Source organism: Apteryx rowi, unplaced genomic scaffold (genome assembly GCF_003343035.1).
Source record: "Apteryx rowi isolate R43461 unplaced genomic scaffold, aptRow1 scaffold_462, whole genome shotgun sequence".
In the NCBI taxonomy this organism is placed as follows: domain Eukaryota; kingdom Metazoa; phylum Chordata; class Aves; order Apterygiformes; family Apterygidae; genus Apteryx; species Apteryx rowi.
The window spans coordinates 239,109-254,130 of record NW_020450719.1 but is presented as its reverse complement, the minus strand read 5'-3'; the positions used below and the strand labels follow the sequence as shown (position 1 = coordinate 254,130).

At 37.0% G+C, this 15,022-nt stretch overlaps 1 protein-coding gene across 4 annotated transcripts in view; it reads left to right on the top strand.

The window, feature by feature from the left end:
* The window catches only part of STX18 (syntaxin 18), a 73,456-nt gene extending 58,732 nt beyond the window's left edge, over positions 1-14,724 (top strand). For 3 of the 4 annotated variants that reach the window (XM_026077787.1, XM_026077790.1, XM_026077789.1), the window contains 6 exons: positions 2,229-2,317; positions 10,052-10,110; positions 10,955-11,024; positions 11,644-11,724; positions 13,346-13,428; positions 13,999-14,724. In XM_026077787.1, the coding sequence (XP_025933572.1) occupies positions 2,229-2,317; positions 10,052-10,110; positions 10,955-11,024; positions 11,644-11,724; positions 13,346-13,428; positions 13,999-14,035 (419 nt within the window). In that variant the 3' untranslated portion in view covers positions 14,036-14,724. Of the gene's footprint in view, positions 1-2,228; positions 2,318-10,051; positions 10,111-10,954; positions 11,025-11,643; positions 11,725-13,345 lie in introns of all 4 variants that reach the window. The other variant, XM_026077788.1, reaches the window with a different exon arrangement.
* The last annotated feature ends 298 nt before the right edge of the window (positions 14,725-15,022 follow it).

Genomic DNA, 15,022 nt, shown 5'->3' with positions numbered 1-15,022 from the left:
TGATTGCTTTTGCTTTGAGATAAAATGCTTGTTTACATTAGAATTATACTGAACATGCCTCATTGCAGGAAAATACTCTCTCTGGAGATTATTTTTATATGCTGTCAGTATTTATTTGCATATTAAAAATTGACCACTTAGTTTATGGAAATAAATGTAAATAACGAGTAGCTTTTGAGCAGGTCACTAGCTTAGCAGTTGTCTCATTTCAGCACAGAAAAGGGTTTAGATTATTTGATTGTTATTTTACATTCCCATCGTGCATTAACTACTTCTATTTCTGCAAAGGCAATGGAGCTAACTGTTTTTCCTTTGTCTAGCTTTTGCTGGATGAACTGTAGAAAAGCTTTAATATCAGCTCCACGACAGCTGCAGATACACTTTCCCAGTAGCTGGAATGTACCACAGTGACAAGAGTAGCTCTGGGGAGAGACGTGTGTCTCTTACTTACCTCTTAACCATAAGTGTATTTGCTTATTAGCAATCACATTGGATACAGGTGCTGTTTCTTCACAGTGCTGACAGTGCCCGAAAGTAATTGGTTCCTTTGGGATAAGGAAGGAATATATATTACTTCTTTGCTCCGTAAACTAATTATCGTCTTTTCTTTGAATCAAGTAAATAATTCATTATAATTTTGGTGTAGCATAAATACATTGATTACCTGAACAAAGCAGTTTTGTGTCTCTGTGAAATAGATTCGAAATACTGATGATGCCCCATGGAAAACAATGAATTGAAACCTTTCTAAACAATCTTTAAAAATAAGCTTGTTTTTATGCCTGATTATTTGTAAGAAATAAAAGATCTGTTTTTATTTAAAAAAAAAAAAATTGTATTCCTTATTCTTCATTCCTTATACTTCATTTGTAACATTGTCATTGTTTCTATATCCTGGTTTGGTTGTTGGGATGCAAAATGTACAATTTTAAGGAGAAATGCATAACACTACTCTTATAATACTTATTTTTCAGGAGCTTTCACTAATATTATAATGATTATTAAGGGGGAAATTTCTCCTTATACTTTTCAAACAAACAGGAGTAGTTTTAGTGGCTTCCCAGGAAGTCAGTGTCTGAATGATGATGCATCAGTGCTGCTTATATAACTGAAAGAATTTAGGTTTAAAAGGTTGCAACAAAGCAAATAGAAATACATGAAATATATGCCTGAAAAAATGACTGTGATAAACAGCAAGTTTGAAATCTATGAAAAAGTAAAAACTAAATCTTTTTCTATTTTAATTTCTAACTTGTGTCTGATAATTCAAAGCAGGTACAGCTTTGAATCCGTTGTGGGACAGTACAAATCTGTATTCTGGGTTTTGTAAAAATGCCGCAGCGAGTGGGGAAGAGAAAGGCCCTCCCAAGATTACAGTCATATCTTTAGGATTTTAAAGGCTGATGCTAAAATAGCTTCAGAAAGAGTAGGTTCCTGTAGGATAGTTTCTTTTCTTTCCCATTTTAACTTCTTTTTTCTCTCTATAATCAGAAGTATATAATTAATCCTAAAAATAAAGCTTCCAGAGGGAATATCCTAGAAATAGCCTTTCAAGATGTTTTATGCCCCACTCCTGGTAAGATTTATGCAGATGATTAGCTTTAATCAAAGGAGAAGTGCTACTGCAATCAATGAAGCAGCTATGATGTGCAAGTGTTAGGTTGTGGGATCTGATCTCGCTCTTGCTACATGCAGGGTGACCCCTTGCACAGTGAGCTGTGAGATTTGCACCGTACTAGGCAGTGTGGACAGTGTGGGGCAGCAGAATTTGTCCAAGAAACTTTGCTCAAAATTTCTTTGAGAGTCCGTGTTTCATGTTGAGGAATGAGGAGCTGGTGGTTCTGCCAAATTTCACTGGAAGGTAGTAGTTTTGTATATAGACTATCATTTTGAAAACTGTGTGTTGTCTTCCATTAAAATTCAAGTATTACAATGTTTTGTGCCCTAAGAAGTCTTAGAGCATCATGAGTTGTTTTACATGCTTCACTATCACTATTGCAGTGCAACTCATCATAGTTCACAAAATTAAATACATGTATAGACCTCTGTCCTAGTCTAGAAGTTTAGGGTTACTGGTATAATTGGATGCTGTAAATATAGGATGAATCTCAATTAACAAGAAAGGAAACCTAATAATTTCATCAGGGTTATGAAATGAATAAAAAATGCTTTTCACTTTGCTGTTCAGTGTGCTGCGTTGTCTGAAGTTTTTGGTGGTTCTTTTACAGACAGGAATTTGCCTGATGCCCGTACTAACCTTGGATTATGGGGGGATGGCAAAGGTGAAGATGAGCTGTCACCTGAAGAAATACAAATGGCAAGTATACTTTCTGTCTGTTGTCCATTTTATTATATCTTCTACTCTATCCCTATGTGTTAAAGAAAGGTAAACTCACCCACATTCTTTCTCAGTTTTCATTCTGTGCCGAGTGACTCGGTAACAAGGTATGCCTTTTGCACATGGCTTCCTCGTTCTTCTGGTAGCAACTAGTATTTAAAATTGCTACAGACTACTTAAAAACAGATTTCTGTGCAGCCATGATATTAGTACCAACTATTTTCAGCCATTAGAACTGCCCTTTGAAATTAAAACTGCTTCTTAAATTGCAATTATGAATTGTTTTTTTTTTTTTTTTTAGTCAGCGCATAATAGAAGTCAAGGCAACATCAGAAAAGCAACAAATTTTTGAAGGTTTTTGTGACTGGTCATCTTTGGCTTTGACTGTTCCTAGAACGCAGCTTAAATAGTTATATTTCATTTTATTCCTCTTTATTTTTTTTTAGCTTTTAGAAGGAATAGCTGAAAACTTTCCTTCACAACAGTATCTCATGAATGTTACCTTTTCTGTATATCCCCAGCTATCACCACTGTTTTGTGTATTGTTCGATCCAGTTCTGCTAATAACTGAACTATTATACTAGATTTCTGAAATACAAGTGATTGCTGACATCCTATCGATTAGAGTTTTGATATTCCCCAAATACACCTCTTTTGTGGTCCCATGGTCCCAAATTCTTAGAAAACCTCTTTAACACCTATTGCATTATTTTATATAAAGAAATAAAAACTGATTTATAACCAGACAGTAGATGTAAAGTCTTCAAAATGGTGAGCTTTACAAAGGCAAAGAGCTGCCACAGTATGAATATTTGAAGCTTCCTTGGCAATGATTAGCGGTGTTCCCGAACGGAGTATGTGTCACTCTTCCCGTCAGGGATGAGCAAGTTGTACATAATTGTGGTATGGCTTGTCAAAGAGAAAAGATGCTTTGGAGGCTGCTCTAGATGCCATCACTTTGTTTCTGAATGTCAGTCTGAATCAAAAGACTTTCTTATTCCCATCTTCTTTTTATTATTTTTTTATTTTCTCTCTTCATTGTTTGGGCACAATATTATGAACCCCTTTATTGTAAGCTTCCAGAGGATCAGGAGGAAGCATCCGAAGTGATAGCTCTGTAAGGGTTTATTATGATTAACTACGAAACTAGATAGGTTGCTTTTTGGAGGCCTCCCTCATGCTGTAGTAAGTTTTAAACCTGTTACATCCCTTGCCACGGTACTTTGGGACTGCATACATTGCTTTTTCATGGAATCCTTTTATACTTTTTAGAGTAAGTCTGCAGATACTTCACAATTTAACTGAATTGTCTTAGTCTGTGAGTTTTTCTTTAATCTTCTGTTATCAAGAGTGAAGGAAGATAAGCATCTGCAGATGGTGATTTTACCCACATAAGATTTGAATTTTTCCTTGGATTAAGTTCTCTCTATTGACTTGTGAGGTGGAGTGATTCTACCCTAAGAAATAGAAAAAAACAGATTCATAGTTTGAGAGTTCTAGATTCCTAAATCTCCCCTCCTAAACTACTTATTGTCTGGCATTCTGCCAGTTGTTCCTAAGGGAGAAATATTAGACATTTTTAGAAAATCCATTATTATTCTTTACCCTTTTGAAGTTATGCGCTTTTTTTTTTGTACTGGTTGTTTTACACTGACTCACTTCTGTTGTGCTTTCAGGAGTTGCACTTCCTGTGAAAAGTGGTATAAAAATAACACTGATGCTCCAAATGTCTTTATCCCTAGCTTACATCGTTCTGCCTGTAGTTTGCAAGAAAATATATTGTATGTTACACTGCCTCAATATCACTGCTGTGCCTAAGCCTGCAGGAATGACTTGTGCTTGAAACTTTAAACCTCAGCTTTAAGTTTACCTGTCTGTTCAATGGAAAAACAGATAGAAAAGCAGTAGATGAAAATCTTAGTGGGAAAAAAACATACTTTGCAGTCCTATATATATTAATATGCTGAAATACTATTACTGGTCTTGTGGAATATTTTATTCTTCAAGTTCACACATGAAATGTATTGTGGTTATGTACTCCTTAGTACTTGCGTTTTAGTAGTGAGACTGGGAAACCAGAACTGAAAAAAGCTGCTACTAGAACTGTCTCCTCGCAGAAAGTTGGTCCTGAAGCGGGTGGCTGCTTTCCCTTTGAGGTGGGGGCTGGATCTTCTAGTGGATCTTCCTGCGGCTCTGATCTTATCCGGAGCTCTTCTCTCCTGTTTTAGCCCACTCTAGGATGACCCCTAATCTGTATGACCACCAGTAATCAGTTGTCTGCATCTCGTCTGCTTCTCACACAGAGTGTGAGTCTATGCTTCTGGCTCTGGTGTGAAGAAATACAGGCTCTCTTTCTACCTCTGTTAATATTAACAAGCATCAGTTACTTCCACAGTACACCTTGCAAGGAGACTACCTTTATTATGACTTGAAGTGAGTCAGCATTCATGGCAGTATTAATATAGATGTTTTTTCTTTCTTCCCTACGTAGTTATCAAGTAGAAAATGAGCTGATTGTTTCTAGTTAATGCTCCCCGATGGAGGCAATTTTTTGTGGTAATTTTTTTAGAATTGAATTGGTTTGCTTATGTTGGAGTTGCCAAACTGTAAACAATGAGATGCAGATTTCTGTAATGTGTGTGTGCAACAACAGGCAGTTTGCTGTGGTGTTACAGCTTTACGTTTGAAATCTTTGCCACCTGATATATCGATATTTACAGCTTAGCAAACCATTCTCTTCTGTGGATCTGAAGTGACTTTTTTTTTCAGTTTATGAATACCGTAATTAGGTAATGTACTAAGTCTTAAGGCTGTGTGTGATGACTCTTCCCCAGTGAAACTACTCCCTTTCAGTACATTGGCCTTTATCGGTAAAAGTTGGATACTGTGTAATTTCCACTCCTGACAGACACTAAAAGGAAATGACAAGTCACTGGATCCATTATTCTAACTTTTATGTAAATTTGGGTCCAAGATGTAAATAGGTATAAATATTGGTGTAAATGGGGAAAAATTCAAGTATGTGCCTTGCTTTTTTCATTGCCCTGGGACACTGTCAAATGAAATCCTTCATACCAGCTTTGCAACACTTAATGACTTTATTGTGCTTTTAGTGCAGAAATTAAAGGGTTCTCTACAAACATGTAGGAACCCTCCCAGTTTTAGATAACTGATTCACTAAAAGAACAGTTAATTATTTCTCTTCTGCATTATGTTTGCCATTACAGACAACTTGATTCCTACTTTTTAAATGTTTGCTTTGTGAAGAGCGGACTAACTGCGTTTAAGTTACTCAAAAAAAATCCAGCAACGCTCAGAAGGAAGAGGATAGGTTACAGCGTAGAAACTGCTGTATTGGTTTTAAATTGGAATGTGTTGTGGCAAATTGTGCTTACGATTCTCAATGATGGTTTCATGGTCCTTCCTGTGGGTAAAATAATGAATTAAAGCCCTATCACATCGCTACAACAGCAATTTAATTTGTTATTTCACCCACAGGAGAGATCGTTACATGGTTCAAAATGGTTGCAGGCTATTGTATGATTCGCACAATAAATTTCAGTTTATAACCCTTAGTACAGGTATATTAATGTTTTTATAGTTATTGTGAGCAGATGTGCTGTGGTCAGATTGAGTGGAAAAAAAATTGTTCCTGCCGTTTGAATTGTGAAAATGTCTCATTTTTCCTGACTCTCTTCATCTTACTTTTTGTCTTAACCAAAATCAGGTACAGCACATTTAATGATTCATCTCGTGGGATAATGAAAAATACTCTGATTATTTCTTCTAGTCATTAGATTCTGAGAAAAGTCTATGCAATTTGTCAATTTGTGCCATACTTTGGTAACAGAATATTTTACTTTCATGAAAAAGTTACTTTAATAAGCCATAAATTGTTGAGCTGTATTGATTGCTATAGTCTGTTTTATGTTCCTATCATGTAAATTCTTTTGTGACATACTGATATATGATGTGTTCTGCGTTCTACCCTTTTGTTCAATTGACTGTTTTCTCATATCTTACTGCTGTCTCAGACCAGTAATTCATCAGCCATGATTTCAAACTGCAGAGTTTATCTAGCAGTGTTTAAAAAGAAATCCATGCCAGTGGAGGGTTTTAAATATCAAAGGGACCTTTATTATAATACTTCACAAGTGGATTTGTGCTATTTGTAAGGGATTAAAAGCATTCACTGTTTCTTTATTGAAAATTTGCCTTCTAAATTGGTTATCATCTTGGGTTTTACTAAGGCTGCTTAAAGTATAGAATTTTTAGTGCTGAATATTTGTGCAGAAATAGTTATTCTTACAGTAGTCAGAAAAATGATTACAGCTCTGTTGTGCCACTTAGTTAATGACCATCCAGTCGCCTCGGTGCTGAACCTCATGGATGTTTCTTTGCCCTCGTCCTCAGCTTTGCTCTGATGCGACTCCACTAAAATCAGAGGCTTACGTGGTGAAGCTAAAGGAGTGCAGTGATAAAACACCTTTAACTATCTGCTGTTTTGAAGTAAATGTCACTGTATTCGATGATCAAATTTTAACAAATGCTCTGCTCTGTAGAAAGCAACACTACAGACAGCAGTGATATTGCCATTTGAAGGTATCACAGCACTGGTACTTTTTTATTGAAGCAGGAGCATTAACTCTTTAGGCAGAAATGAGTGGGGCGTGGGGGAGCCGTGCAGAGCACTTCCTTCCCTGGAGACTTTGCCCCAGAGGGAACGTTACTCCTCTGCTGTGGTCTGGGGCTTTCTAACCAAGAAAAGAAAGCTATTCTTGCCAACCAGTGAACCTCTAGTACAAAAAGATGCTTATATTTTGAAAGAAATAAAAACCATTTTTCATTATTCTCCATGAGATAAAATGCATGTCAGAAAACTAAACCTTTCCCTAAGAGATTCACTGTTTTCCTTCTTAAAAAGTGTCACTTCCCACTCACTTCTGCCAGATTAAATGCACAAATTTCTGATTTTTAACATGGGCAGCATTCCCCCCAAGGTCTTCCAGCTTGACATTTGATTTGCTGTTGGCAGAGAGCCAGGTACTGCTTCTGTGAGGTCCTGATGGGTCTGAAAAACCACTGCAGCCACAACAAAACGTGGGGTGCGGTGGGGACGGTGTGGAGCGGGAGAGGGTGGGAGCGTGGGTGGCGGCGGGGTGGGCAGCTTGCCTGCTCTCCTGCCCTCACTCTCCTGCATGGCAGTGGCAGCCTGCCCAGCCTCTGCCATCCGCCCTCCCCTGAGCCTGTCCCATCCCATGGGGAGGTTCAGCTTCCCCATCTAGCAGAAAAGTCAGGAGGATAAAAAGGCACCTGCCCGGTTAGTGAGCTGAATTGCCATACTGTGAAATCAGAGGAGAAGCAGCACTCGCTCAGGACTGTATTTGGGGAGAGAAAGGAGCAGGACAAATTCCTCTGTGGCTCTACTCTATCTTTTTCCCTGCACCCTAAATATTACACACACTTTTTTCTTCTTCTGTGTGTTAGTATTATGAAAGTATTTGATATGACAGAAGTTTAAATTGGAACATTCTGGAACATCATTTCAAGGAATGGCAGAAATCAACATCTGAAATGATGTGCACAAGCAGTTGCCCATGCTGTGAAAGAAGAATTTGAAAGAAAAGAATTAGGATAAAGATGTTGCTGAAATGATGGGGGGAGGGTGTCACTATGGTGAGCCAAACGATTGCGACCAAACATAGCAGTATAATAATGTTAAATTTGCTTACTCCTATAGATTGGCACTGTGGAAGAAGCTGTAAGAGTCTGATGAGCTATATGTCATATTACAGCCACTAATTTTCATGTTGTATCTTAATGATGAACTGCATTGTTTAAACTAGTTTGAAATGCCAAGTTCTTTGTTTTTCAGGACTACTGCTTTAAAAGCAATTGTCCTTCTGCTGCTCAGCGGTGTAACACTCCCTCTTCCTTACTGAAGTAATTCTCCTGATTCAGGCATTTCCCCCTCCTCCTTTCTTTTGTTTTTTGCACAAGATGATAGCTGCTTTCAAATACTTAACTGTTGTCTTCTCTGGGAAACACCTCATTTTCTTGCAACTTTAAGTGTTTGGATGCTTGCTCAGATTGTGATCGATTCCTATCAGGCAGGTTGAAAATCAAGTCTGCCCTGTAAGCAGGGCTGCTCTGTTGACATTTTCATCTTTGGTAACACACTGCTCTGTCCTAAAAAGGGTAATGAGAGCTTGCAAGGTGACTTAGAGGAACGCTGCTTTGTTACTGCTAATGAAATTGTAACTTGAGTGAATTAAGCTAAACTCCCAAAGTGTTATGCAGGCTAGTTCAAAATAAATAGATTAACAGAACTAGAATAGGGCTTGGTGTCTTGCACAGCTCCCGTGTCAAGTTGTGTGGATTCTGTATCCTGTTTTCTGGTATTCAAACTGCTGCATCTATTGCTCAGGATTTAGAAACGAAGTTTGTCAGAGATGCATCCTGAGCAGTACTTGCAGTAGAAATGTATCCTGGTATAACCAGGCAGGCCAGGACTTCCCCGAACTTGGTGAGTAATCTTCAAAAATGTAGTCAGTTGCTTCCGTACCTCAGATGTCTGGCTGTTACTGAGGCTTTGGTCCTGTAGCAGTAATTGGCAGAACGCCTTGAACAAGCCTCCCCTCCCTCCCCACCAAGTGGCACCTGCGACGCTTTCCCTGGGACAGTCCCTGCTGCCGCTGCTGGCAGGAGCCCCTCGGCTAGGGAGGCCACAGCTGTCTCCTGGAGAGCCGAGCCCGCGCGAGGCAGCGGTCTGCGCCAGGCCTCGCTCGTGCTTTTCACCAACCCCAGCTAGCAGACTGTAGCATCTAACTCCTTTAGACGCTTTGAGAATCCCAGCTCAGTATTTCATAACTGTTCCCTTTTGAAACAGGCTTTATGCTACTGTTCCCAGCTAACGCCATTATTAGTTGTGATACCTCTGTCAGCTGTACATTGGCTGTGCAGGTTCTGTTTCAGCAAATCGTGTCATCGTGCTTGTCGCACAGTAACTTGTTCCATAAGGAATTCCAAGTGATCTGACAGTGAAGTGCATCTAGAAAAGCAAAGCTTATTTTCATTTATATTTATGCTTCTGTTTGTCTTCTACTTATGCTTATTTATTTGAAGAATGCAGTGCTAACAGTATATGTGATTATCCACAATTTTTAAATGAAACAGGCCAACTAGAAAAATTAAAATAAAGCCAGTGCATTTGTAGGGTATGAGGTACTAGATGTTAAAATACTTAATGTTGTAGCAAAATCTTAAAGCTCTTAACTTCATGCCACCTGCAGTGCACAAATAATGCGGAGACAGTGTAAAGATCATATGAAGAAGAGAGTTTGCATATTGTGACAGCTCTCCCCACTGAAACTACTAAAAATAAAAAAAGGGAGGGGCACAAATTTCATCCAATATATTTTTCTTTAGTGCAGAGGAACTTGATAAAAGTTATTATTTTGGGATTTGGTTCATTAACTGGAGAATGACAACTGTTAAATGATTGGTTACAAATAAGCAGATTCATATCATTTTTATGCTAATATTAGTAATTCTTGAAGATCTTTTTAGTTGTGACATATTGTAAATGGACTGTAATGAAAGGTGAGAGAGTTGGTTGATTAGGGGGAAGGGGGATGTTGACGAAAGCTTGCTGAGCCCCAGTGTGTGAACTGTGACCTCCAGCGTGGGATTTCTTTTTTTCCTCTCTTCCAGTTTGAACAGGAGAACCAGAGACTTGTTGGTGAAATGAATAATCTGTTTGATGAAGTCAGGTACAACTTTCTCTCATTTGACAGACTGCTGTTTCATAACCAGTGCTCCTTACTCCACGCGTGCGCTGTTTGCTGCAGGACACCTTGCTGCATAAATTGTAATGCTGCGGTGGAGGGAGAGCTGAAATGGGAACGCCCATGTTCAGAGTAAACTCTGGAGATGAGCTATATGAATTTATACATTATGCTCTCCAGAGTGTAAAAGCAGCTTCCTAGCAGTACATGCACTATCCGAAATAGTATTGGTTAAATTTGAAATAAAGGCTTACATTCTCACCTAAGTTTTAAAAGCTTAAGTTTTTCCAGTCATGTCAAGTTGTCTGTTCCATACATAGAAAATGGAAGGAGAGGTACAATGAATGACCCCCCACAGATACTTGTCTTTATGACAGGATGGTGGTGCCTTTTGCTCTCTGCTTGCTAAACCAAGTACCTAGCTCAAACTAGAACCTTTTCAGATTATTAGTATTTGGCAAGATGAATTCCACACTTCATAGTAACATATAAAAAGGGTATGTCAAAATTAATTACTTACGGTTCACTGTGGGGTTTTTTCATATTATGCAAAAAATAGACTATTTTATTGAAGTAAATGAAGCTGTCGCAGAAAAGGCCATCGCAGAGTTTGTGTGTGGTGCCCTTCCCAGAGCACCACTGTGGGCTGCTCGTCTTCCAACAGTGAATTTTCAGAGCAGTAATCACGCATTATTGCTACAGAATAAATTGCTAACAAAATAAGCATGCCTTTTGAATAGCCCGATTTATTGGGTTTGAGAATGTGAATCTGCAGTAGCAGAAAATGTTTGTACTAGTTTCTGATAGAATATTTCTGTTCTTTATCAAGACAAATTGAAGGAAAAGTGGTAGAAATCTCCAGATTACAAGAGATATTCACTGAAAAAGTCTTGCAACAGGTTAGTATACTTTAATATTACAGCAGCAAATATAGCTTGAAGATTTTTCTTGCGGTATTTTGGTCCTGGTTGCAGGCAAGATATAAACATAAGATTAATGAATCTCTAGTGCAAGCATGAAGGGAAAAAGGGATTTCTTGTTTACAAAAGCAAAATCACAATGGTATTTACTATTTTTACTTATATTCTTATTAATATATGTTCTTAGTGGGAATGAAAAATGCAACATGTGAGTCATGACGATCCCTCTGTCTCAGTTAGTGTACTGTTAACTTGTTTAAATTCAGAGAGCATCTTTTCTGTAAACTGTGGCAGCTGTCCCAAAAGAGCTGGCAAAAATTAGGCAGTTAAATTTGATTCTAGATAAATGGGAGACTTCCTATTGAACTTGGCCTCAGTTCAGTCTCATAAAAGCATGAGTAGGGGAATTACCACTTAATTATCTCTATACCTTTGTGTCACTGAAGACTGCATAAATGAAACTAGTATGTTAATAATGCCCAGATTTTATTCTGTACTTCAGATCTGCTTGCCCCCAAAACCCTTAGAGATTATTTGTTTTCCCTAAACTTTGTCAACTGTTTCTTTTTTTTCTTTTCTTTTCTTTTTTCCTTAACAGGAAACTGAGATTGACAATATCCATCAATTAGTTGTGGGTGCAACAGAGAATATCAAAGAAGGCAATGAAGACATAAGAGAGGTAATGTTTCTAGATTGTGTCACTTCTTTCTCCTAACTCTCATTTTTGTCCAAGTGTTGCTTTAAAGAGCATGTGTGAGTTAACCCACAAGTTACAGGTGCAGGGTGCACTGGGGTGCGCTGCTTGTCTCACTAACCATGATCTGAATAGCAGTATTGATCTGCAGAAGTCTCCTTAGCCTCACTTATTTTTTAACATGAAGGTCACCTGCCCTGCACTTAAGCACCTGTAAAGTATTGTTTTAAAACACATGGAAACTGCAGACAAAGAATAAAAGATGATGCTGAAATTGTTGGAACTGAAGTTAAATGTTAAGCATTATCAGAAGGCTGTTTTCACAATGCTGCATGCATCTCATGCTCCTAGTAAACAAATATATCCAAATTGTCTTCTTAATTAGAATGAGATATTTTCTTTCAGGAACTGAAATTTAAGTAACAAGAGTTCCTAAATTAGGATTCTGAATAAATGGCTCAATTCTCCCTTTTTTTTCCTCTCTCCTAAAAGCAAATAGAATATATAATTCAAGGATGAGTTGTCTACTGCTTGCCCTTCTGAAAATCAGGCCCTTTTAAAGTGCATAAACATACATTAGCAAGCATAACATGTATTTAAAATGTAATTTCTGTTTGCAAATATATTTCCACTCTTTTTAGAGTAGAGTAGAAAAGACTTACAGTATTTCTTTTTTTTTCAGTATCTGTCCAAGGTATGGTATCATGGCACATGGTAGGGATTTTTTTTTTTTTTTTTTTTTAACCCAAACCAGTGGTTTTACTATTCAGCATAGAGTTACTATGCTTTTAAAGCATGGTTCTTAAGCACTTTACATGGGACACTTTGAGGGCATAGAGCTGTCAACTGGTTGTTCCACTGTTCATAGTCAGAGAACTGTATTCACAACATGGCATGAATTTACTTTTTTTTACTTCACTTTTCATATCTGTAGGTAGAACTATGTTTCCTAAAGCACACTAAGGAAACAATAGAGAAAGGTGCTAAATACAAAACCTTTCACTCTTATTAATATTTGCATTACATGAAAAATTCTATTACATGTATAAATCTGAAGAAAGTGTAAAATAGGTCTCCTAGTATTTGCAAGTGTCAATTTTGGGAAGAAGAATCCTAGAAAAATATTTGCTATAATTGCTACTTGCTCTACTTGCTTTGAGACTGAAATACCTAATCGACATTGCTACGTCAACCTCCAAAAATAGTTGTTAGGTTTTCTTAGGTGGAAGATGGTTATTCGAATGATGGAAGACTGACTTCTTCTGATAACAGAATTTCAATTTTGGAACTTAAAACTAATTTTTAAATAACCATGTACATTTTTGATGTAGTTCTCCATGTTTTAGAGACAGTTCCATTGTCTGGAACCTCGACTATTTTTTTTTTTTTTTTTAAATGACTGGTTTTGAGAAAAACTTTAGTGGGGTAAATCTAAAGAGGTGTAGTCAGCCTGACTTTTATCTATCTGAAATTAATGGTAAGTTTTGTCCCCTCCCTTGTGCTAGGGAAGGCTGAAGCCACTAACAGTCTTCTAGGCTTGGCATTGTTGAAATACTTGCTGAACCTTTACTGGAAATGGTAATGGAGATTCCTCTTTTCTTCACAGGCTATCAAAAACAATGCTGGATTTAGAGTATGGATCCTCTTCTTTCTTGTGATGTGTTCCTTTTCCTTGCTTTTCCTGGACTGGTATGATAACTAATTAAAAACATTATTTACCTGCTTTGTTTTTAAAACTTTTGACATTTTTTTCTATGGAATGGGATAGGCCTACCAGCATATTTTATGCATTTTTTTTATACTGCTATGATGGAAGTATTTTCCAACAAATAAGTATGTGTATATATCCATTAGTGCAGAGGGAGCTGATAGCATTTATTTTAAGTCCCTTTATCAAATGTAAAATCAAACTTAGTCCTGCAAAGAACTAGAAACCTTTGAATCAGCTGCTAAGAAAGCTATGAGCTGTAGCATAGCTAACAGGAGAAAAAAAAATTATCATTATCAGTCACTCACACTTCTGTGATATTTAAAGTCCGCCTCTGTGTGCAGACCAGCTCAAGAGAAAATTGTTACTGTGCAAAAGCACCTACACTGTCTCAGACTTTTAATCGTATCACCTCAGTACATCATGATCACTTTGCACATGTATGACCTCTACTTCTAATCTTTGAAAACAACTTTAGTCAGAGATCAAAAAAGGTGCTTGATTTCAAAACAAACAAAACAAAAACACCCACTAAAACACTTTACTTCTAGGTGCAAAGAAGATAATACAAAAAGACTGTGTAAATGAAACAGATGTTCTGAGATGTTGGAACAAAGCCAAAGAATAGACAATATTAAAGCCACACTCTTCAAAGTACTAAAATTGGGAGCAATTTGTTAAATGCAAAAAAAGCTCAAAACCACCTGTAGATACAAATCAATAAACTGCTGCCTGTGGAAGTTGGAGGAGAAACTGCAGTGAGATGTCTCACTAGATAGTAAAGCTTTACTATCTAATGTTTACTGTTATGAGAGAAACAAGTTGTCTGATTGTTTCTCATCTGTATTAACTTGAATTACTTTATTACATAAAGTTGTTTTTATTACCTTAAGTTTAAGAGGAGGAGATATCATGAATTGCTTCCATGTAGGATAATCTTTCTATCTTGTGAAATCTGAATGGTCTCTGTAAATATGTTGATATGAACCATTTGTTTTGCTGGCTCTCTTCTGAAATGTATGTATCTATATATTATATGCCACAAGCAGTATCATCCTTATTCTTTATTCTGTACAGAGTGAAAATGTCAAAAGTTACATGTGAATTAATTACATTCAATAAAGTATTTGCCTACTAGAAAATGCAAACATGGTATGTTTTGAACATTTTAACATAAACTTGAAATTTTAAATGCAAAGAACAATTTGGCACATAATTTATTGCTTTTTATGCATTCCACTTAACAAAATGACATAATAAAAAGCCTTTTACAGATATTACTGTGTAATGCACATTTCATATCAAACCTAGAGAATTAAGGAATAATGGTTATTTTTAGTGTATTGGTGAGAAAGGTTGTTAATAATACAACTCTACTGGAGAAAAATAAAAGTGGAACTGTGACCATGTTAGGTTCTTTCTCAAGATATGTAGTGGAACAATCTTGATGGGTTTTCCTTCATTTTTGTATAGTATCTACAAAAACAATGGAACTTTTGACATGTCCACCAGAAATATCACATTCAAGTAACATGAGCAAAAAAAGAAAAGTGTCCTGGTTACCTAAAATGTTTC